We start from the raw sequence: 22,886 nt of genomic DNA, 5'->3' as shown, positions 1-22,886 counted from the left end.
TTTTTTTTTTAAAAAAAAAAGGAAAACCAAGTCATCAAATATATACATCCCATTTCTTAATTTGAGATTATTATCCCATGAAAAGGGAATACACAAAAAGAGACTTATCTCTTGTCCTATTCTATCTCACCCTACATCTGTAACCAAACATGACCTAAAAATTTAATAAATAAGAGCCTTAATTCAAAATTCAAACCCTAGATCAAACACAACCCTAAAAAATTCAAGTGGCAAACAACAGTTCCTCCATTTAAGCTAAAATCCCATGTTGAAACCCTAGATTCAAGTCAGCTCCTAAGATTTTGCCCACAATCAAAACCCTAAAAAGTAAGAAATCAGAACATTAATTTGAACCCATAAATCCAATTTCAAGAAAAATCCAAATTTGCAAAGTACATAAAAAATAACAAACCATCAACCTTGTTGCTGTCTTTCATCTGTAGCATCTGTTTGAGTGCAGCTAGAAGCTCCTCCTTTAACATCTCCATGGTTGATGTTAGCCAGTGTGTTCATATCGCCTCTTCTACTTACCATTCTCTTTTTCATTCCTTCAACCTGGTTTAGCATTTCTTCTACTTTAGCCAATTCATTCATTGGGCTTCCTGCAGTTACCAATTTGTCTTTCGTCGCTTCTAAGTCAGCCGCAATGCCTTCCAGTTGTTCCATCATGCCTTCAAAGCTTTCTGCATCTAATCTCTGATTCCCCGCCTCAGCCTCTGTCATGGCCTCAGTATTGGTAGGTTGTCCAGTGCTAACACCCTCTGGGCTACTGGGCTGCTGGATGAGTTCCTGATCAGGAGTGACATCCTCAGTACCTTTTGCAAACAGACACTCTGAGCTATTACAGCGCAGGCGAGGGCGTTTCAGACCAGGAATGACTATCTTGTCATAGGCTGCTAATTTCTCCTCATAAGTGTCATAGGGATCGATATACCTCGCTTTCAAATGTGCCGTCCAATCCCTCCAACAGTGGCCTAGCCTTTCAAGGATCCATGTTCTGCCTTTATTTGCATTGAATTCAAACCTCTCCTGCAGAACCCAAAAACCAGCCCATATAAGAGAACACAGTTCAAGAATCACAAAGACCATTAAAAACACTCAAAACGCATTATATTACATTATTTTACCATATTATTATTCTTGTTGTCCCCCCTTTTTTTTTTCTTAATATTATTGTTATAATTGAAGTGTGAGTAATTCATACCCCTATGACCTTCAACATATCTTCCTTCTTTTGATCTGGCACCATTTTCCAATGAATGTAGGAGATGGGTGCAAACTTCCCATTGCGTGAGATGTCCCCTATTGATCGAGCCAGTATCCTTCCATTTGCTCCAATGGGCTGCCCAAGTTCATTAAACTCCACAGGTAAGCGCTTCCGCACACAGAATTGGTAGAACAATTGGCAGTCACAGTTTGCACATCCAGCTATTTAAAACAAAATTTAACAACAATTTCAACATACTAACCACATTATATGTATTAAACAGTACTAAAAAAGGTTAAATTTCTATTTGCAATATGAAAGTGCTAGTCACCTGCAGTACCGCAATCTATGCCATTATGCGGTTGGGGTGGATCTTCTTGTTCAGGGGATGACTGTACAGAAGATGTTCCTATTTCAGACATGATTCCAAGAATTGACTTCAACTGCATGATACCAAAAGATGGTTTGTATTAAAGGAGTGAAAGAGGAGATGGATTGGGAACGTTTTTTAACTAGAGCTAGTAAAAGTAAATTCATTGATTCATAAAACAAATAATCAAGTAACAATAACAGATGCATTCATGGAAAATGGATGAAAAATTATAGATATTATATACTTATGTGTAAGTCATAATGTTTTCCCAATGCATAATAGGATTTTGGATCTGAAGAAGAATTGTTTTTCGAGTCTCTCTTTTTCATAGCATATCTCTTACTTCAACAAGTGATCTTCCACTTATGCTTACACTAACCGAATTTAAGCCACTAACCACAACCTTATTCATCAAATTCAATCAATATCTAACTTCACCTACATAAAACACATACATGTGAATTTTTTTTTCTTTTTGGATAGGTAAGGATCAATTGTATTTAAAGCACTTACCAAAAGGGTGCACAAAGGTATACATGGTGTATACAAGGCACCAAACACAGAGGGAAGAACAAAAAAAACACTTGCCATAGATTTCAACCAATCAATAAAGTCAAACAATGACAAGGAGCTATCTCTTGGGAGCACACCCTAACCCATTCCAAAAAATTGAATATAAAATATTGTTTAATTGTTTGATCCACATTTTCAGTGTTTTTCAAAGCTATCATATTTCTCTCTTTCCATACAGTAAAAAATAAACACAAACGATCTATTCTCCATACTTTCTTCCTCTTTTTCCCTACAAAGGATCTGTACCAGCTTAAAAGGACATCTCTAACTGAGGACAGCATCACACACTGAACACCAAACAGAGCAGAAATTAATAGCTAGAGTGTGACTTCTTCAGAACAATGAAGAAGGATACAATCTGCCATTTCTTCCTCTCTTTTACACAAATAACACCAGCTCAACAACATCTAGTCCATCCTTTTAAATTGATCCCAAGTCAGAATTCTACCCCATGATGCTTCCCAAGCAAACAAGCTAACCTTCACAAGGACACAAGGTTCCATAAAATGCTAGATGGAAACATCTCCCTTCTACCATTTGTTAAGAAGTAAAAGGATTAAATTGTAAAGCTGCCACTCTTTGATTTTCACCAAACTATGGTATCCTCTACATCCCGTCTAATCGTCTGCCCTTGCAATATCCTAAAAAACGCATCTACCAATCCCAGCTCCTAGTCGTTATCCTGTCTTGTGAACTGGGGATCCCAACTTCCTCCCTCCCCACTTCGTTCCCACCGTTCCTCTACCAAGGCATCTTTAGTAGAGGTTATAGAGACCGACTCAAGAAAGGGCTCTTCTAGGGAATCATTGTCACATCATCTATCCTTCCAAAATTTTATCTTCATACCATATCCCACCCTAAACCCAATCCTTTTATTATACTCCTCCCACCCACTCCTAATAGCCTTCTATAGTCCCACTCCATATCCTTCCCGCGATGTTCTTGAACACCATTCCCCTCTTTCTCCCCCCATACTTCCCTATGATCATATGCACGTGAAATTAAAATTACATGCATCTTTATTACAATATGATATCATTATAAACATCATTGACATACCAGAAGAAACGATCATGAATATGGTATTTTCGTATTAAAATTAAATAATCACAGACATGACCAAAACAACTCACCAACTACCAGAAATAAGTAATATAGTACTATGGCGATCTCTCTGCAGGAATGGATTTTTTGGTCAGTTAGATTAGAAATGTAAACGGTAAGATAGTAAAATGCCGGTCATTGTTATGCATGAATACTACACTGAAAGTACCCCTGTCTAAATTATGTTGGCAATCACTTAATGCCTTGGGCAAAATTTGTCTATCTCTTTTACCAAAAGAAAAAAAATACAACAAACCCTTCAACCCTTCATTAACAGGAAGTGGCTGACAAAAATATCATTCCTGGCTCAGAGAAATAACCCAAATTCTTTAACCGGACAAGAATTTATAGATTCTCCACATAAAGAGAGAGAACCGGCTAATCACAGCTAAAAACACTTAAGATCCAAAGGCATTTGATGCATTTTTCTATACACATTAGACTAAATATATTAAAAAAAAAAAACCCTAATAAACTGAGTAGCAAAGGAAATTAAAGTCACATTCAAATACAACCCTAAAAAATGTTTTTTTTTATTTATTTTTTTTTTACTTTTAAATTTTTGGAGGAAGAAAAAGAAAACCAACATTATATCAGTTAGTAGGTTTGAAATGATTGTTCAAAACCAAACCCTAAAAATACCATATTCACATGTCAGTTCCTCTGCTTACTCGTGAATCAAAACCCTAGGCTATAAGAAATCAGGTCCTAACATTACAAAGAGGTGATCTTACTCTCAGACAGAAATGAACAAACCGCAACTCAATTGAAATTTAAACCCAAATCCCAAATCAAAAAGCTAAACATATGCAGCTCTCCAGCATGCTCATGAATCAAAACCCCGGGTACAATAAATCGGTCCTTACTCCATTTGTCAATTTGCATGAAAGATTAAACCCAAACCCTAAAATCAAAAACCCACATCTATATTAAGTTCCTGAGTTTGCCTGTAAACAGAAACCCCCCCAAATTCAATAAATGTGATCACCAGTTGAAACCCATATCCCCAATTTCATAAATCCCAATAATTTCTTTACTTTATTTATTTATTTATTTAAAAGGTTATTGAAAAAGAGTTAATTGGATTCACAATTATCGTTCAAGAAAAAATAGACCCAAAAAAAAGGCTCCCACCATACCTGAGAGCAAGAAGGGAGAGAGATGATTTTGAGACTGAATTTTTGAATGAATATTTCTTTAAATTTCCTTGTTTTCATTTATATATAATCTAAAAATGAAAATGGAAAATTTAATTTTCTTTTATATATTTATTATTTAATTCCCTTTTTTCATTGTTATATATGCTTTGAAAATGGAAAATCTTTTAACCTAAAAAATATGTTTGATAAAATTTAGGTAAAAAAATATCTTTCTAAAAATATGTTTTTAGGACACATTTTGGGTATTTTAAGTGGCTTTTTTTTATTAAATATTTCCAATATTAATTAAAAATATAGAATGTTTTGGTACACTATCTTCTTTGAGAATAAAAGTTTAAAAAAAAAATTGTTTTTTTGGCATTTGAGTTTTCAAGTATAATTTAATTCCTTAAAATAATTAAAAACTATTTTTACAAATGATGGAAAAATCTATTGGTGGATAATCACTTTTGACAATAATTATAAAAGAAATTAATCTTTCTCGTATTTTGTTTTAACACTAATGCAAAATTAGATAAAATTAATTTTGAATTAATAATTTTGAAGTGAATTTTCTTAAATACCTTCAAATATAATAGCTATTAATTTCAATTTTTATTTTAGAAAGATATTAATATGACTATTTGTGATTTTTGCAATGAAATACAAAATGTGATGACTTCAAACTTGGGTATAGATGTTTGTCTTTACATTTCAACGGTTATATATATATATTTTAACATTATTTCTTTACTTAATAAACTATTTATTGATTTTAATAAGTTAGGTTAAAGTGGTGCATTTTAATAATTTTAGGGAGCAAAGTGCTAAGTTTCGAATTTGAATTAGCAAAATGTAAAACATATCAAAGATTGGACGGAAAAAATGTATTTAACCCGAAAGAAAGATTATTAAAAAAATTTAAATCAATGAATTATTTTTCAAAATTATTTCAAACTCATTTCACTTAATATATAATTTAAAAATGACTAAGTTTTAACTAATTTTCATTATATTTTATTTTTTATTTTTATTTTTGCTATTCCTAGAATTTTAACTTGAATTATTTAGTTTTATTTCCTGGGAAAGTAGATATCATGACCTGTGAATTGCACCAAAACCTTATTTGACATTTTGGGAGAAAAATATCTTGATTATTTTACAATCAATAAAATAAATAAATTAAATTAAATAAGCATAGATGCTATTTTCACAAAACCCTCACATTCCATTCATCCACTTAGTCCAATTATTAAAGTCTTAATAAGGTGATGTTTGATTCCCGAAAAATATTAAGAAAAAAAAAAATTTGTTAAGAAAAATAGTTTTTTATTTTTATTTTTATATTTGATTTTATTATACAAAATATAAAAAAATAATAAATAAATAAATAAATCAGATATAATTAAATTTAATTAAACCTGAACTAAGGAAAGGCATGTCAAAACGGATACGATGATGTATATGGCTCGAGTGACGGTTGGGTCGGGTAGTTGATGTAAATGAGTCCAAGGTACGAGTTGTCATCCATCGCCTCTCCCTCAGCCTTAAACTAACGGATGGTCAATGTCGAATGGTGATGGTCTCACGGCTGACCGTTTTAAGATATAGATGATCCTCTCCCACAGCATGCAAACCATCACCAGCAATTCGAGGAATGTCTTCCCAATCACCTAAAATAGCCTTGGCAGCGATATGCTTCAAGGCAGTGATCTGTAGCAGAAAAAGAAACATGAGACATCTGTAATTTTTTTAAGTTCAATCCTAATTTCAAAATGGTTGTGTCAAACTTGTAGTTACCAATTTGTCTTTGTCTTTCCTCGCTTCCAAGTCAGGGTCAGGGTCATAGGGATTGAAATGCGCCGCTTTCAAGCGTGCCCAACAACACAGGCTTAGTCTTTCAAGGATCTATGTTCTGCCTTTATCTACATTGAACTCAAACCTCTCCTGCATGACACAAAAAACCATTCAAAATACTTTGACATATAAAACAGAAGGAAACGTCCTGTTCAAAGTGCAGAAACTCCATTGAATACAACCCCCCTCTGCAAACACAATTACATTCACACAAACAGATACCATTCAAGAATTCCCAATTTCCAATCGAACCCACTAACACATCCTTGAGTGTGTTTGGCAGGGTTTCTATTTGAAGTGAGTGATTTTTCAACTTTTTAAAATGTTTTCTAAATTTTGCCGATCAATTCTGAAAATAAAGTGGTCTGGCTATGTCTATAAATTCCACAAATTTAGTTCATCATCTGCATTCTGCAGTGGGCTTCTGAAGTAAACTGAGCTAATAGCTTCAAAAGTTGTTTCAGGTATTGTAACAAAGGATTAAAAATTAGTGTATATAATATATATATATATAGAGAGAGAGAGAGAGTAACATTCCCACCACCAAAGCTCAGTATGTAGACTTATGTACCATAGTGTGATGGGGACCCAGATAAGGGAAGAAACATGTGGTTGAGAGGAAGGTACATAGAAGAATATCTTGTGGTCTGGCTTTTGGGACTGGTAAAGAGAGGACCATAATCTCCATTAAAAGGAGAACCCTCATGAACTCTAAATCACAATACATCATTTTATTGCATTCATTCATTCATTCATTCAGAACCCACTTCTTTCTTTCCATCCAACATATTGTTTCATTTTAGGCCCTCTCATCACCTACATTAATTGTACCTTGTCATGCCTTATCATCCAAGTAATTCCTCTGCTACCTTTCCTTTCCATGCCCTCTTTGTCCTTTCTCTTTCATAATCCTCACTCCGTCAACTTCAGTTCTTTTCTACCAGGTATTTCTGTGACTTCCTATCTACATCCTTCCATGTGCCCTCATCTCCCCCCATTATAACCCCTCTCAGCATTTTGTGAACCCTCTGTCCCTTCCCTTTTATAATCATCTCTGGCAACTTCAGTCCTTCTCTACCAGATATTTCTCTGATATCCTATCTACATCCTTCCATGCCTTCCATGTTCCCTCCCTCCCTCCCTCCCTCTCTCTCTCTCCCTCTCCCTCTCATTTGTTTCTTCCCTTTGTTTTCTTCTTGTTTCATTCTGTCATGGAACCTCAACAAGAACAAAAAAACCTTATGCACAGTAAAGAAAACCATAAAATTCAGAAAATACACAAGAAATCCAAGAATCCTATCACACATTATATTACATTATTATAGTTTAACTAATCCATACCTCTATGGCTTTCAACATCTCTTCCTTCTTCTGATTTGGCACCATTTTCCACTCAATGTTGGAGATGGGGGCAAACTTCCCAATTGCATGAAATGTCCCCAATTGATCGAGCCAGTATCCTTGCATTTGCTCCAATGGGCTGCCCAAGTTCATTAAATTCCACAGGTAAGCACTTCCCCACACAGGACCGGTGGAAAAATTGGCAGTCACTTCTAGTACATCCAACTATTTAAAACAAAATTTAACAACAATTCTCAACATACTAACAACATTATATATATTAAACAATATGAAATAAAGGTAAATTTCTATTTGCTAGATGAAAGTGTCATCACCTGCAGTACAGCAATCTATGCCATTATGTGGTTGGGATGGACCTAATTGTTGAGGGGATGGCTGCTATTGGCAGGGTGCAGAAGATGTTCCTATTTCAGACATGATTCCAAGAATTGACCTCAACTGCATGACACCAACAGATGATGAGTATTGAAGGAGTGGAAGAGGAGATAGATCTGGGAGTGTTTTTTAACAAGAGTTGAACCGAGGAATGCAACTAGAAAAAGTAAATTCATTGATTCAGAACTGAAACAATGAAGCAACAATTACCGATGCATGGACAATGGATGCAAAATTGTACATATATATATATACACATGCGCACACACACACACACAAAAGTTATGATGTTAATTCCCGAGGCATAATAGGATTTTGACACTACAAGAAAAGACATGAATTCGAAGAAGAATTGTTTATCTAGTCTCTCTTTTTCATGGTATATCTCCAATATAAACTAGTGATCTCATACTTACGCTTATACCAACCAAATTCAAGCCGCTAACCATAACCAGCACACCAAAGTACACAAGATGTATACAATAATGCTAAAGGGCTCTCCCAAAAAAAAGAGGACACAAAACAACTCCTCTTCCTTAATGATAACCCAACCAACCAACAAAATCAAATAACAACATAACACCTCCATCTAGTAGCAAAGCCAAGAAATAAGTTGACAAAGGGTAAGATATAGGAATCTAATTGAGGAGGGCAATAGAAGAGATAAAACGGTCATATAACTTGGTGGTAATCATGAATCTAAAGCTGATCACTTGAGGAATGAATCACACCCCCATCTTATCAAAGAATAAAAAATAAAAAATTCCAAATTTCGTTGGGCTACATCTATGAACAATTTCTCACCCATGAGAACAAATTACTAAGAAACTCAATCATAAAGTTCAATTTCACCCACTAACAATTTAATCACAATACAAACTTCACTGCCATAATACATATTCATTTGATATTAAAATTACATGCATCTTTATTACAATATGATATCATTATAAACATCATTGACATACCAGAAGCAACAACCTTTTTTTTTTTTTATATCAAATACTAGAAGAAACAATCATCAATATGGTATTTTTGTGTTAAAATTAAACAATCACGGACATGGCTAAAAGGACTCAACAATGACTAGAAATAAGTAATATAGTACTATGGTAATCTCCCTGCAAGTTAGAAATATAAACAGCAAGAAAATAAGGGTATGTTTCGTAGTTGTTTTCAAAAATAAAAAAAGAAAACAGAAAAACATGTTTGAGAATCAAAACATAGAAAACAGTTTTCTGTTATTAAAAACATAACATAAACTGTTTTCTGATGGTTGTTTAAAAAATAATCATATAAATATAGGGAATGATCGAAAATAATATAAAAGTTATTTTTAAAAAATTATTTAAAAATATAAAAAAAAACAAGTTAAAAACACTCCAAATTCCTACAAAATATCGGAGAATAGTTTTAAAAAACAATCATCAAAAACTGTTTTTGAAACCACTTCCCAAATAAAACCTAAAATGTTGCTCACTATTACATAAGAATACTATGCTAAAAACACCTCTCTAAATTATGTTGGCAATGGTTTAACACCTACATTAATATCAAAAGGCATTCAATGCATTTTTCTACACACATTGGATTGAATAAATAAAAAACCTAATAAACTGAGCAGCATAGGAAATTAAAATCCCTTTCAAATAAACCCTAAAAAAAAGGGGGAAAAAAAAGATATCATTTTTATTTAAATTTTTGGAGAAAGAAAGAAAAAAAAAAACAACATTACATCAGTCGGGAGGTTTGAAATAATCGCTTAAAACCCTAAAAATACTAAATTTGCATCCAGTTCCTCTGTTTACTCATGAATCAAAACCCTAGGCAATAAGAAATCAGGTCCTCAATAAAACAAAAGCCTAAAATTACAATGAGGGGACTTTACTCTCAGAAAAAAATGAATGAACGACAACTCCTAAAATTTCAAATTTATACCCAATCCCAAATCAAAAGCCTAAACATATGCAGCTCTCCAGCTTGCCCATGTCAATTTGCATGAAAGATTATACCCAAACCCTCAATTTGTATGAAAAAATAAAAAATAAAAATTGAAAAGGGAACAAACTAGGTTATTGAAAAGGAGTTCATCGTAGCCATTCTAGGTTTCAGAGAAAAAAAGAGAAAAAAGAAAAATTCTTCCGCCATACCTGAGAGTAAGAAGAAAGAGTGTTTTTGTGCGGGTGGTTTGTCTACTTTCCTCGTCTTCATCTCATTTATATACGCTTCCGTCCTAGGATTGTTTTTATTTACTTAGGATACCATTTCTCTGTCTCTCTCTTTTTCTTTTTTATTTTATTTTCTTGATTTCTTTCTTGATAACACTTTAAAAACTTGTTTAAATAATGTTTATCTTAAAAAAATTAATTGAATTAAAATAAAATAAAAGTGAAATGTTAAGGGTTCGTTTTAAAAAACGTATTTAATAATTATAAATTTTTTTATATTTTTAAAAATAGAAAATAATGTGCTTTTCAAATAATATATTTTTATTATTTTTATTTATTTATTATCTTTTTAATAATTATACAAACATATAAAATAATTATAAATAAACATTATATATATAAATTATTTCTTAAAGCATATTTAAAATATTAAATAAATATTAAAAATATTTTAGGTTTTTAAATAGATTTTTGTATTACAAAATATCAAAAAAATTATACTTAAAAATCGTTTTTCAAAACTATTTTAAAAAATAATTATCAAGTATAATTAATAAATCTAATGTATTAAGTTTTATTTGATTTACATGTGAAAAATAAATTAGTCAAGTATTTTGAAACAAATTTTAATCTATAATTTTTTATGTTATTAAATGTTATAACTTTCTAATATTAATTAAATCGGTTTTTAAATTTTAAATTATTTAAAAAAATGAATCAATTTATTTGAAATTTATTAACTTAATAAAAATTTGTTGAGATATTAAAGAAATTAAAAGAAAAAAATAAAATTTTCGATAAAAGAAGAAATATGTCATCTTTATTTTTATTTTTTATTTTTTTCTTTTATTTTTAAAAATGAATGAAAATAACTTCTAATTATTATTTTAAAAATATTATTTATTCTATTTTATTTTTGAAAATTGGAAAAAATAAATAATCTAAAAAGAAATTTTGTTTTTATTTATAATTTAAAAGATGAAATGTTCAAATTAAGATTTATGATAAAAAAAATAAAATCTTAAATAAAATTAAAAATAATTTGAATTTTATTTAATTTTAACTTTTTTGCTACCAAATCTTATTTAGGGTTTAATCACATTTATTATATCTTACTCAGATTGGAAGTAAAAGTACAGAAGTTTCCAGAATTTTTGTCCACGTGCACATCCCCCTGCTGACAAAATCTAGCACTACATTTTCCCGCCAAAAAAACTCCCCATCTGAACCAATCACATCTCTCCATGTGTACACTCACTTCAAAATTACCAAAAACTCCATCTCTCTCTTCCAACTTGCAAGAAGTTAGGGTTTATCATAGCCAACAAAACCTCCACTGTCATTCAGTGATGGACTCTCTCAGCTCCCCTGTGATCTCACCCAGTGGATCAGAACCCTCCGATCGGGCAATGTCGACCGAAAAGCTGCTCCGGAAGTCTCCGAGGCTGTGTAACGTTAACGTCACCCCTGGTGACTGTGGGGGCGAGAGACAGGCCAGTAAGAAGCTGAAGATTGCGGGTTCGGCAATGCAGAATAAGGGGAAGGGGAAAGGGAAAGCGGTGTCATTTTTGGTGGGAGATCCGGTGCCCGACGAGGAGGCTCGGCAGAGGTGGCCCTGGAGATATGAGGAGAAGGTGCGGTCTTTTTTTTCTCTCCTTTTTTTTTTTTTTTGGGCTTTTATGGGTTTGTTTGATCGGAGAGAGAATGTGGGAAAAGGATGGGAAAGAAAAGGATAAATTTGAATTGTGAAAAATGTAGCGTTAAAGAGAAGATCTCTTTAGTGTTTGTTTGGTTAGGGGGAAAACGTGGGGAAAGGTAGGATTTTGAGAAATGTGAATTATTTACTTATTTCTGTGGGGTCTGTTTGGTTGGCGAGGAAGTGTGGTAAAAACGAAAGAACAGCGAAGGAAAATTTGAATTTTAGAAATGTGCGTGTGCGTGTGTTTTTTTCCTTTTTAAATTCTTGTACGGCCTGTTTGGTTGTTGAGAAAATGTACGAAAAGAAAAAGGCAAATTTGAATACTTAAAAACATGTTTTTATAATTCTTAGGGCCTGTTTGGTTGGTGAGAGGATGTGCGAAAAGAGAAGGAGAGGAAAATTTGAATGTTGGGAAACATGGATTTTTTTTTTTAATTTAAATATTAACTTTTTAATTTTAATTTTAATTTTTTATTTATTGAGGCAAAAAGGGAAGGGAAGGAGAATTTGAATTTTAAGAAATGTGACCTATGTGTGTGTGTGTCTATATATATATATAGAAAATGTGATTTTACCTTTTTTTTTTTTTTTAATTTCCCTTTTGAAGATTTATTTCTTTGGGTTTGCCTGGTGAGAGATAAGGGAAGGAAGCTTTGGGGACGTTTAGAAACCTTTCTTGAAAATAGTTTAGACTAGAAAATAATTTTATGACTTAAAAAATATGATTAATAAATTTTGGAGATTTTTTTCTGAAAACATACTAATTTTTGAGAATAAATAGTGTTTTCAGATTGATTTTTTAGAGTGTTTTGGTTTGGAAAGTAGACAACTAACTTTTGCTTTGTCCATTAGTGCACAGAACATTTAAGGAGGATAGGAAACAAAAAAAAAAAAAAAAGACCAGTTTTCCTTTTTAAGTTTTCAAATAAAATTTTATTCTTGAAAACAATAGAGAATGCATTTTAAGAATTGTTCTTAAAAACTGATATTTTAGAGCTGTTTTTGAAAACGTGGCCAAACAGGAGTTTTGAGAAATGTGAAAAATGTTTTCTTTTCCTTTGTTCTCTTTTTGAATTTTTAAGTTTTCGGATGAAATGTGAAAAATGTTTTCTTTTCCCTTGTTTTCTTTTTGAATTTTTGAGTTTTAGGATTTTGAGTAATGAGAAAAAGCAACTCAATTATTTAATTTCCTTTTTGTTATGTTTAGTCGCCGAGGCAATGTGGGAAAAGAAAAGAAAATTTTGAGTTTCCTTGAAATGGGTAAATAAATGCTCTTTTCCATGTCCTTGGTCTATGTAATGACCTGCTAAACTTTCTCTCCTATATGATGTGGGATATCACAATTATGTTGTCATACAAGCACAATGTCCTCGTTGTGTCCTACAGGATTAGAGGGTCAAATAGATAGACAAGCCTCATGGGGTCAAACAAACCCTCACACTGAGGTTGGGATAAACTCTGATACTATTTGTAACAACCCGCTCCAACTATGTCCGCTTTGGGCCAAATGGGTCCCTCATGACTTTAAAACACGTCATATGGTTAAGAAGAAACCATATTTATTTAGTGCTAGAAACTTTCTCCCCTATTCGATTTGGGATATATCAACTTAATTTAGTTTCATTCTTCATTTTTCAGCAATTGAACCAAGTTTCTTAATTCCTTTTTGCAGTGTTTGGTCATCGAGACAATGTTGGAAAACATAGAAAAGAAGAGAATAAAGAAGGAAAATTTGAGTTTTGGGTCACTATGAAATGGGGAAAGCAAATGCATTTTTTTTTTCCAAATGGTTAATTTATTTGTCTAGTTTTCTCCACTTTATATTTTCCATATTTTGTTTTCCTATTTGGTTGAGGAGAAAATTGGAGTAAAAAGAGAAAGGAAAGTGAATTTTGAGTGGGGTTCCCAAGAAACAAGAAACAGAATATGTTTATTTTTATCTTCTTTTTCTCCATTTTCTCATTTATTGAATTGCTCAGTTTCTCTTTTGCATTGTTTGATTAATGAGACAAGATAGAGAAAAAAGAGGAAAGAACCTTTTAAGTTTAGGTTTAAGAGAAATGAGAAAAGGAAAATATTTTCTGGTTAAATTATTTTTCTCAATTTCATCATTTATTGAGTTTTCTCCATTTCTTTTTAGGCGTTTTAAGTTGCTGAAACAATGTGGGAAAATTAGAGGAAAAGAAATGAGCAAAGATTTTTTTTTTTTTTTTAAATTTCTCTTCTTATTTATTATTCATCATTTATTTTTTTCTCAATATTTTTATTTTTTTATGTATAGTAATCCAACTGTTTCATTTATCTTTCTCCATTTTCTCAGCAACCAAATTGGGGTTTTGTTGAGTTGCTCAATTTATTTTATCACATTTGTCAATTTCAATCTGTTAATAATATTATTATTTACCTATAAAAAAGGTAGGAACTTGGTATAAGATGACACTTTTATGGTTGGTTTGGACTATTTAGAAAGAACAGAATACAAGAATTGGTAAAGATTCTGTAGGCACTTTAGTGATTAAGGACCCTCTTTTGAAGTCTTTCCTTGCTTTGTCAACTTGCTCTAGGGTAGAACTTAACTATTCCTTGGTTGATTTTATAGAGTTTGTGCAGGATCAAACCTTTGGTGGTGTCTTTTGGAGTTTCATTTTTTGGCCTAGGTGCATCTAATGTACCTTGTGCACTTGAGTTGTGTTCCTTTTTTTGGCATCTTGTCATGCATATCATTCTATTTGCCTATCAAAATAATAATAGTAATAATAATTATACTCTATTTTATTATTAAAAATAATTAGGAACTTTTGCAATTGCATTGGAGCCTATCCTGAGTTATAGCTTCCCATTGTAGCAATCATGTTTGAATTTTTATTCTGTTTTTCTAATTTAGTAAAATTATGATCACCTGTTTATGAAGTGTTGGATCTTGCAGGATCGACAAAGTAAAGGTCAAAGTGTGAAGCCTAAGTGAGTGATTAGTTGAAGCTTCTTTCTTTGGTGTCTCTTTAAAACATCATATGCATTTGGATCTTCGTTTTTGTTGCTTTGTAATATATAAATTCTTTCATGTAGTGATGACGAAGAAGACGAACTGGTTTTGGATGTAAAATGTCATTATTCTCAGGCTGAAATTGAAAAGTGTATTTTCAACCTTGGAGATTGTGCATATGTAAAGGCAAGTGTTTTGTTAGCAAAATTTATTTAGGATTTGTATCTCCTATATTTTATTTGATCTTTTTATTTTATTTTTGATAATTATATTTTATTTGATCATTTTTGCTTATCACTACAATGAAAATGTTGAAGTAAATGACACTTTATTACACTAGTCTGTTAGGAAAATATATGTTAGTCTATATATAAACTTGTTAAACTTGATTTGCATAAAATAATCTTGACCTTTTTTACTGTTTCTACTGCTTCTAACATGGTGTTGATCCTTTTCTCTATTGAGGGGGATGAATTGATAGGAGTAGGTGTGATTCTTGTCTTCATCCATTTTGTTGTCTTTAGAGCTTTAGCCAAGTCAAGCATGATACACTTTGTTGGCCCATTACTTATCACTTCAGCTTTCAGGTTAAATTGATAACTTAACATGTTAATGGATCATTTGTTTATGGTAAGTCATCAATTCAAACCTTGTTCATTACCTTATGAGGGTGGTATACCTGGGCTTTAGCCTAAGTGGGGCTTGACATCCATTGTTAGACTCATTATCCAACAAGTTTAGCCTTTGGGTCAAATTAGTAGCTTAACAATATTAAGATAATATCTTTTAAAAGATGGGCATGATTAGATGATAACTATTAATTCGATCATGAAGCATTTTATGAACTAATCAAGATTGGGCAATGTGTAATATGTAAGTGAAATGAACCCTCTCTAGAAACGGGTAATATGGGCATGTATGGGGAAGTTGGGGGGGGTGCACTAAAGAAGTGAGAGAAAGGGCATGGTGTAGGGGCGTGGAAGGCTATAAGAGGTAGATGAGAGATTTTCAAGATTAGAATTGGGTTTAAGGTTGGGTTTGGGAATAGGGTGAAGTTCTGGAAGGATAAGTGGTGTAGGGATTTGTCTATGAGGAATTTATTTTCAGGGCTATATTCCATAGCTACCTCTAAAGATGCTTGGGTGAGGACCTTTTAGGAGGATGGTAGTTGAAGTCTTAAGTTTACTAGACAATTGCATGACTGGGAACTTGAGGAGGTGCAAGCTTTCTTTGGGAAGTTGTCTGCACACCCCACCTCCTTGGAGACTGACGACGTTATGGTTTGGTTGCCTACAAAGGATGGTGTTTTTTCTATTAGGCCTTTTTACTCCTCTTTGGAAAATAGGAGAGTGGAGCCACTCCCCCATGGCATAGTTTGGAATTCTTGGGTGTCCCCGAGAATTAGTTTTTTTGCTGGGAAGCAACTTAGGTTAGGATTTTGATTTTGGATTAGGTTGAAAGGAAGGGATGGAGGATTCCTAATAGATGCTACTTGTGTGAGGAAGAAGAAGAAACCAGTGATCATATCCTCATTTGTGGTAGTTGATCTTTGCGCTCTTTGGTATTCAATGGGTGATGTACTCTTTAGTTAGAGAGGTCCTTCTAAGCTGACACAAATCCTTTGTTGGTTAAAATAGGAAAAAGGCTTCAAAGTTTACTCTGTTGTGTTTGTTTTAGACTTTATGGTAGGAGAGGAATAGGAGGGCTTTGACAATTATGAAAACATGGAGCAAAAAATTAAAAATTCTTTCTTGTATCTTTTATGGGATAGGGTTAGATTGTATATTGAGGGTGGTTCTTTATTGTTGTTAGGCTTTATGGATTGGGTAGGCTCTTGGTAGGGCGCTGTAGTGGGTTTTTGTGTCTTCATGCCTTTTTTTTGTCTTTTGTCTATTTTGTATACAACGTGTATACTTTCTTTCTCTTAATACAAATCTTATTTACCTATAAAAAAAAGGTGAAAATTAAGACAACTAGAGATTCCCTCAATGATTCCATACCTAGCTAAAAGAATATTCCAAGATCGTTCATAATACCCCTTGTTTTTTTTTTTTTTTCCCTCTTTTTGCCTCCATCTAGTGAAACCATATAGGCTAAAACCGTGGGTACTTGATGAAATACACTGATGTTGAGTGAAAATGATCACATTTACTGAAATATGCCAAGCCTTGCTTGAATTGAGGTTGGTACCAACTAGTGAGGTTTATAGGATTGTTTTTTTTTTTTTTTTTGGATGGTATGCTTTAGGCTAATTTCAAATGAAAAATGAGGAGTTAATAACTTCAGCACTACCTTTTCCCCTTATTATTATTATTATTTTTTCTCCATTTTAATTATAACCAATCATTTGAATGTGTTATGGAGCATTATAAGCATGTTATGTTCATTTATGTCTTCTAGGGTAAGAAAGGAGGACGAAACTATATTGGCAGAATACTGGAGTTTTTCAAAACAATGGATGATGAAGATTATTTTAGGGTTCAATGGTTCTTTCGACCTGAAGATACAGTAAGATAGTAATACTATTCAAATTTATTAGACCATTTTTATGATTTCATCTTCGGTGCTTACTTTTTTATTTTTATTTTTTGTTTTCTCTTAGGTGATGGAAGAAGAAGGAGCATTTCATGAGAAGAAGCGTTTGTTCTATTCTAATTTAGTGAATGATAATTTATTAGATTGCATAGTTTCAAAAGTCAATATCATACAAATAACACCTAGTGTATGCTTCGATCTTAAGCTTTTAGTGTTGTAAATTCATTCATCTAGTTTTTATTTAGTCTGTTTTGAACAAGTCCAAGACTTATTCATTTTGGTTCATATTTCATTGTTTGTTTATGTTATTGTTCAGTTCCTCATTATTTTTTGGCAGGTCAACTTGAAGTCAAAATCTATTCTACCTTGCGACTTTTATTACGATATGAAATACTTAATCGACTATTCAACATTTTGTACAATGGAAGTTGGTAAGTTGTGATTGTGATTATTGATTAAGTGCTTTATCAATTTTTTTTTTCTTTTTATTATTAGAAACTAGAGATGTATTAATTATGAATAAAGAGTTCATGAGAAGGATGGGGAATCCTTCCCACAAATACAAAAAATTGATCAAGACATAATGAACTCCTCCACTATACAAGGACATCTATATAAAATGGGATACACCACAAAAGAATGTACAAGGATATCATCTCCTTAAACTCGAGCTAAGCTTCTTTTGTTACTGATTCAACCCTTTTGGTCCACACACTTAGTGTCGATTGAGCTGAATGACATTTAGAGGAATGTCTTTTAAAATCATCTATCCAAGAAGCTAAAAAAAGCAATAGAAGTGAAATAGATCCAACATCTTTTATGTCCTCCATTTATCATCAAAGATCCTAGTATTTCTCTATTGCCACACGATTCAAAGCAAAATGAGACAGACAATTTTCCAAAGGGTCTTACCTTTAATGGAGCTCCCTAAACCCATATACTAAATGATCATCATGTCGCATAAACTCTTAAGCTAGACCCAATCCATCTTGACTTGTTTGAATAGCATGTGCCATAAACCTGAAGCTATCGGACAATGTAGAAAGAGATAGTCAATTGTTTCTCCACTCCCCATGCATAAGATGCTCCAATAAAAAATAAGGGCTTTAAAAGGTCTTCTCAATTATAACATGTCATTGGTATTAGTCTTCTTGTGTGCCGCTAACCATGTTAAGGCCTTGACCTAGATAGGACCTGAGGTTTCCATAAAAGTCTGATTAAATGGAAAGGAATTGGATATGATATATTGGACAAAGCAAAGAAGAAAGATTTGACTGAGAATAGGCCTAAAGAGGATAGTGCCAAGGCTCACACGTATAGGCTTTATCAAGTCTCATGCAGATACATATAACTCTAGTTTATGTTTATAAATAGGTGGTTTTTGTTAATTGAATTGTTTAGCATGTTCACGAGTTTTCTAGTTCTTTATATGCATGTACCACCCCCTGTAGGTAGGCTGAGTGGACTCTCCTAGCCATGGGTAGCTTGAAACCCAATTTTAATGGATGTAACTTGCATAACTCAAGCCAAACGAGGATTCATTACCTCATTTGGAATCATTAAGATGGGATTATTTAAAGTTTTCAAAAGGTAGCTAGAAAGTGGTTAGAGAGTTAGGTACCTCCAATCTTATGGTGGATGAGGATTAAGTAATAGTTTTTCATAGATATCTCCCATCTAGAGAGATGGTCATGAAGATATTATGACTAGGTGTTGAAGATTGTGTTTTAGGTTGTGTGTGTGTGTGATTTTTTATTTTATTTTAAAAATTCAGTAATATGTGCTTTGGTGTATTGTTTCTTTGGCACTATCTATAGATTTATTTTGTTTGCCTATCAAATTTTCTTTTCCTCAAAATTTGAATAGTAGATTAAGAATTTTTTGAGGTAGCCAAGTGATCTCATGCCCTCTTGAGCTGGAGGTGGGTTTTTTAGGAGAGTATAGTCTCTTGTAAGAAAACAATAATGTTATTTTTGTAGAAAATAGGAACTTGAAGTAATGACCCTTTTTTTAGATTTTTTTTTTTTGATAAGTGATGACCCTTTTTTTAGAATTCATTTTCAATTTTTGCTTTCAAGAACAATTTTGGAATTTTTTTTTGAGAATCATGTTTTTTGTAATGTATTTGTTTAATTACCACTTGATTAAAAAACTTAAATTGTTAGGTAACAAACCAACAATAATATATAACCGATTAATAGCTGGGCTAATCAACTTCACTCTCTCACATGCAACTTACTCTTGCTCACATGAAACCTACTACTCACATGCAACCTATTCTTGCTAACATGTAAATTTAATAAATGGGGGAATAACAAGCAATAAGGTTAAAAGCCAAGACTTCTATAAGACCAAAGCTTTGATACTATGTTAAATTACCACATACCTAAGAGCTTAAGTTGTTAGGTAATGGGGCAACAATATATATCTCAGGCTAACACCATTATTTGATAGAAATTGTTGGCATATTATCTAACAACTTAAGCTTTTGAGTTTATTAGTAACTTAACAAAGTGTTAGAGTCTTGTTTTGTAGGGAGTCTTGTGTTCAAACTTATCCTTTGTTTATTCTCTCATTTATTTCTCTATATCTTTTTATAACTGTTTACCTTAGGAGCACATATACCTTAGGGTTCATTTTTTATATAATAAAAAATGAATTTAACATAGTTACTTTGGTAGAATACTTTCTACCATGGACTTAGGCTACTTGTGGATTGTGGGGAAGATAAGCATGGTTTTTTAGCATAATGCATTTTTTTGCCTATTATCTAGTTGAATAAGCCTTTAGGTTAAATGGTAGATTTAACATTTGTTATATTTAAAACTCAATTAAGTTTGTTATATTGTTGGCTTACTACCTAATAGCTTATGCTTTCAGGTCAATTGGTAGCTTAACATAGTACTAAGATATTGCTTTATGAAAGATAATGATTTGAACTTTATTAATTTTCATTTCCCCTAATTTATTGAGCCTATGTACAAGCTAAAAAAAAGTTGCCCTTGAGGTAGGGCGTTAGGTTTAAAATTCAAATAAGCTTGATATATATTGTTAGTTTACTACCTAATAGCTTAAGCTTTTAGGTGAATTGGTAGCTTAAAAGTATTGATACTAGTGGTAACATCATAGTTTTAAAAGGCACAAGATGCACCTAAGGCACAAGATGCACCTAAGGCGCAAGACGCATCTAAGGCCTAAAAGTCTCATACAACTTAGGTGCAAGGTGCAACACAAGACACACACTTGAGCAAAGTGAAATGCTACTTAAAATGCATATCAATTTGCCATCTTTAAACTTGAGATGAAACCTCCTTCTTCTGTGGCTCTGCCTTAACAAGAAACTAGCTTAGGGCCTTCATCACCATCACAAAAAGATAAGGTGAGAGGGGATCTTCTTAGCTCAAGCTTGTAGAACTCTAGAAGTAGTTAGGGGCCTATTCACTAACATAAAGGATCTCATTGTGCCAAACCTTATCCATCAAATCAATCTCTGACCAAAACCTATTATTTCTAATACAGACAAAAGAAACTTCCAATTTACATGACTATTGACTTTTTCAATATGCTCCACTTGTCTTTGATAAAAAAAAAAAAAAAAAGGCTCCACATGTCTATCATTACACATAGAACTATCATAACACATGACACATGACATACCTATAGAAGCCACTTTATTAGCGATCCTATTCCTTATAAAGTTGTTTATAGAGCATCATGTGACTTTTATATTCATGTGGCTGATGTTGTTATGAGCTTTTGTTTCAGTTCTTGTGCTTGGGCATGATGATAACTAAGTACAAATACTTTCTCATAGGTGGATGCTTGAACCTCTTAGATGCTTGCCTCTGGTAGACGTCAAGAGAAGTTTTCCTATGCGTTTTAGGATGGAAGCATTTATCTCTATAAAGTGAATAAGAGAAGGATGACTTTCAATATACTAAGATGATGAAAAGTCACATTCCTACCTTTATTGGTTGGCTTTACTAGTTTGTTATCATTCCATCTAAGAGGATTTCCGATAACTACCTTTATACCTCTCTATGAGGGGGGATCACCTAAATAAATTATTATTGCGCTAAAGAACGCTCCACTTGCTTTTGAGGTGCTCGGTAGCACATCTTGGCTCCTTATACTTGCTTCAATTGGGAACATCACTTGAGGAGCCTAAGAAGGGCTTGGTGCTTCTTGATGGTAGGCTCATCCTATCTAACCAATGAGTGTATGAGATAATTCAAGATTCTTAGTTTGAGGCTGAATGAGACAATCTTTTGTCTTTTTTGTAGAAGGGTCTTATTTTGTTTGATCTTGAGTATTAGATAGATGATTGATGTGATTGGTTTCAATTAAATTAGTAGTATTGAGTACTGTTAGCCTAATAATTCTTCATATCCGGCATGAAAGGGCTTTTCATGTACGTGAATTTTTTTTTGTTTCTTTGTTTGACAACCTTGTAGAGGGTTGGATTAGTTTTGATTCTCTGCCTGAAGATAGGAGATGGATTTACTGATGTATTGACTAAAGGAATAATAGTCATCCTACAAGATTCTACATAAGTTGGGCATGCGTCATTCTTCTTGGACATGGTGAGTGTTGCAAAGAATAATTTGATATTACAAGTTTCTAGATGAGGAAGACTTTGGCAAGCAAGTTGAGGAGCATTGGTTTTGGTCTAATGCACAATCATTTGAAGTTGCCTCTGGGGGATGTTTGCCAAAGGAGGGAGTGTGCAGCAGATTTTCCTCATAAAGGAACTTCTTTTGCAGATGCAGTTATCAAAGGCAAAGGGGAAATGGAAGAGGTTTTTTGGATTCAGTGTGGGCAGGAGGAATTAGAGGAAATCCTGAAGTGTTTCAATTGTTGTCTTGTGGGTAGGTGGGGAGACTTTGCAGGTAGGCACTAGTGTTGGATTCTTTGAAAGCTTGGGCTGGTAAAAGCTGGAATCTGGTTGGGAACTTTAGTCTTCTACTTTTGGGTGGTGCTTTGATTTTGTTTGAGTTCAAGAATATGATGGATGCCGAAAGGGTATGGCGTATGGGGTGTTGTTCTTTTGATGGAAAGAAGTTGCATCTGGATTGGTGGAGCCCTGAGGTGGATTGTTTCAAGGAAGGGGTTTTTGCTAATAAAATCTGGGTAAGAGTCATTGGGTTGCTTGTGCACTTGTGGGGAAAAGATTTCTTCAAAAGAGAGGGCGACGCTTGTGGGGGTTTTGTGGCTGTGGATGTGGACGCAAGAGAAATGTCATTTATAGTGAGCTAGAATTTTGGTCAGCTCTAATGGGAGGAAGGCGCTTGGGATTCTTCATGTGGTGGCAGGGTTAGTGACTTATGCTGGGTCACTCCACCATGGTTTTCGTTGGTCTTTGTGAAGGAAATTTGTAGGGGGTTGGAGGTCAGGGAAGAGAGCGAGGAGAGGCCATGCGTGACTAGATGCATGGGGGCAGAGATGGGGAAGCATATAAGTCAAACAACACACTCAGTACCTTTACATGTTAACCAAGTTGTGGTGAGCCCA

The 22,886-nt window shown here is 33.2% G+C and overlaps 2 protein-coding genes across 8 annotated transcripts in view; one reads left to right on the top strand and one right to left on the bottom strand.

Moving 5' to 3' along the window:
- Positions 1 to 222: 222 nt before the first annotated feature.
- Positions 223 to 10,226, bottom strand: LOC100266540 (uncharacterized). Of its 5 annotated transcripts, none has more exons than XM_059733707.1 (8): positions 10,141 to 10,226; positions 7,930 to 8,053; positions 7,595 to 7,819; positions 6,197 to 6,343; positions 5,818 to 6,109; positions 1,539 to 1,650; positions 1,205 to 1,428; positions 223 to 1,029 (listed from the first exon to the last, which is right to left on the bottom strand). In XM_059733707.1, exons 6-8 carry the CDS (start codon positions 1,627 to 1,629, stop codon positions 415 to 417), a joined length of 930 nt encoding a protein of 309 aa, XP_059589690.1. In that variant the 5' UTR covers positions 1,630 to 1,650; positions 5,818 to 6,109; positions 6,197 to 6,343; positions 7,595 to 7,819; positions 7,930 to 8,053; positions 10,141 to 10,226; the 3' UTR covers positions 223 to 414. The 5 variants fall into 5 exon arrangements, with proteins under 5 accessions (XP_059589690.1, XP_059589692.1, XP_059589688.1 ...); XM_059733709.1 differs by having other exon boundaries at positions 7,595 to 7,733; XM_059733705.1 differs by lacking the exons at positions 5,818 to 6,109; positions 6,197 to 6,343; positions 7,595 to 7,819; positions 7,930 to 8,053; positions 10,141 to 10,226 and adding an exon at positions 4,397 to 4,486.
- A 1,167-nt stretch (positions 10,227 to 11,393) lies between these two features.
- LOC100249359 (DNA (cytosine-5)-methyltransferase CMT2) overlaps positions 11,394 to 22,886 on the top strand; it is a 42,413-nt gene continuing 30,920 nt past the window's right edge. For 2 of the 3 annotated variants that reach the window (XM_059733834.1, XM_059733833.1), the window contains exons 1-6: positions 11,394 to 11,792; positions 14,784 to 14,818; positions 14,924 to 15,026; positions 17,241 to 17,348; positions 17,443 to 17,562; positions 17,713 to 17,806. In XM_059733834.1, coding sequence (XP_059589817.1) covers positions 11,403 to 11,792; positions 14,784 to 14,818; positions 14,924 to 15,026; positions 17,241 to 17,348; positions 17,443 to 17,562; positions 17,713 to 17,806 — 850 coding nt within the window. In that variant the 5' untranslated portion in view covers positions 11,394 to 11,402. The remainder of the gene's footprint in view (positions 11,793 to 14,783; positions 14,819 to 14,923; positions 15,027 to 17,240; positions 17,349 to 17,442; positions 17,563 to 17,712; positions 17,807 to 22,886) is intronic. The other variant, XM_010663837.3, reaches the window with a different exon arrangement.

Source organism: Vitis vinifera, chromosome 16, assembly GCF_030704535.1.
Source record: "Vitis vinifera cultivar Pinot Noir 40024 chromosome 16, ASM3070453v1".
Classification (NCBI taxonomy): Eukaryota; Viridiplantae; Streptophyta; class Magnoliopsida; order Vitales; family Vitaceae; genus Vitis; species Vitis vinifera.
This window is presented reverse-complemented; position numbering and strand designations above follow the sequence as displayed.

Bases quoted from the DNA above. Each gene is read 5' to 3' on its own strand.
- LOC100266540 (XM_059733705.1), bottom strand. From the start codon at position 4,474: ATGAAAACAAGGAAATTTAAAGAAATATTCATTCAAAAATTCAGTCTC. The intron at 1,651-4,396 runs GTATGGTGGGAG...GGTATCATGCAG, and splicing joins CTCTCCCTTCTTGCTCTCAG to TTGAAGTCAATTCTTGGAAT. The intron at 1,030-1,204 runs GTATGAATTACT...TGGGTTCTGCAG, and splicing joins ATATGTTGAAGGTCATAGGG to GAGAGGTTTGAATTCAATGC.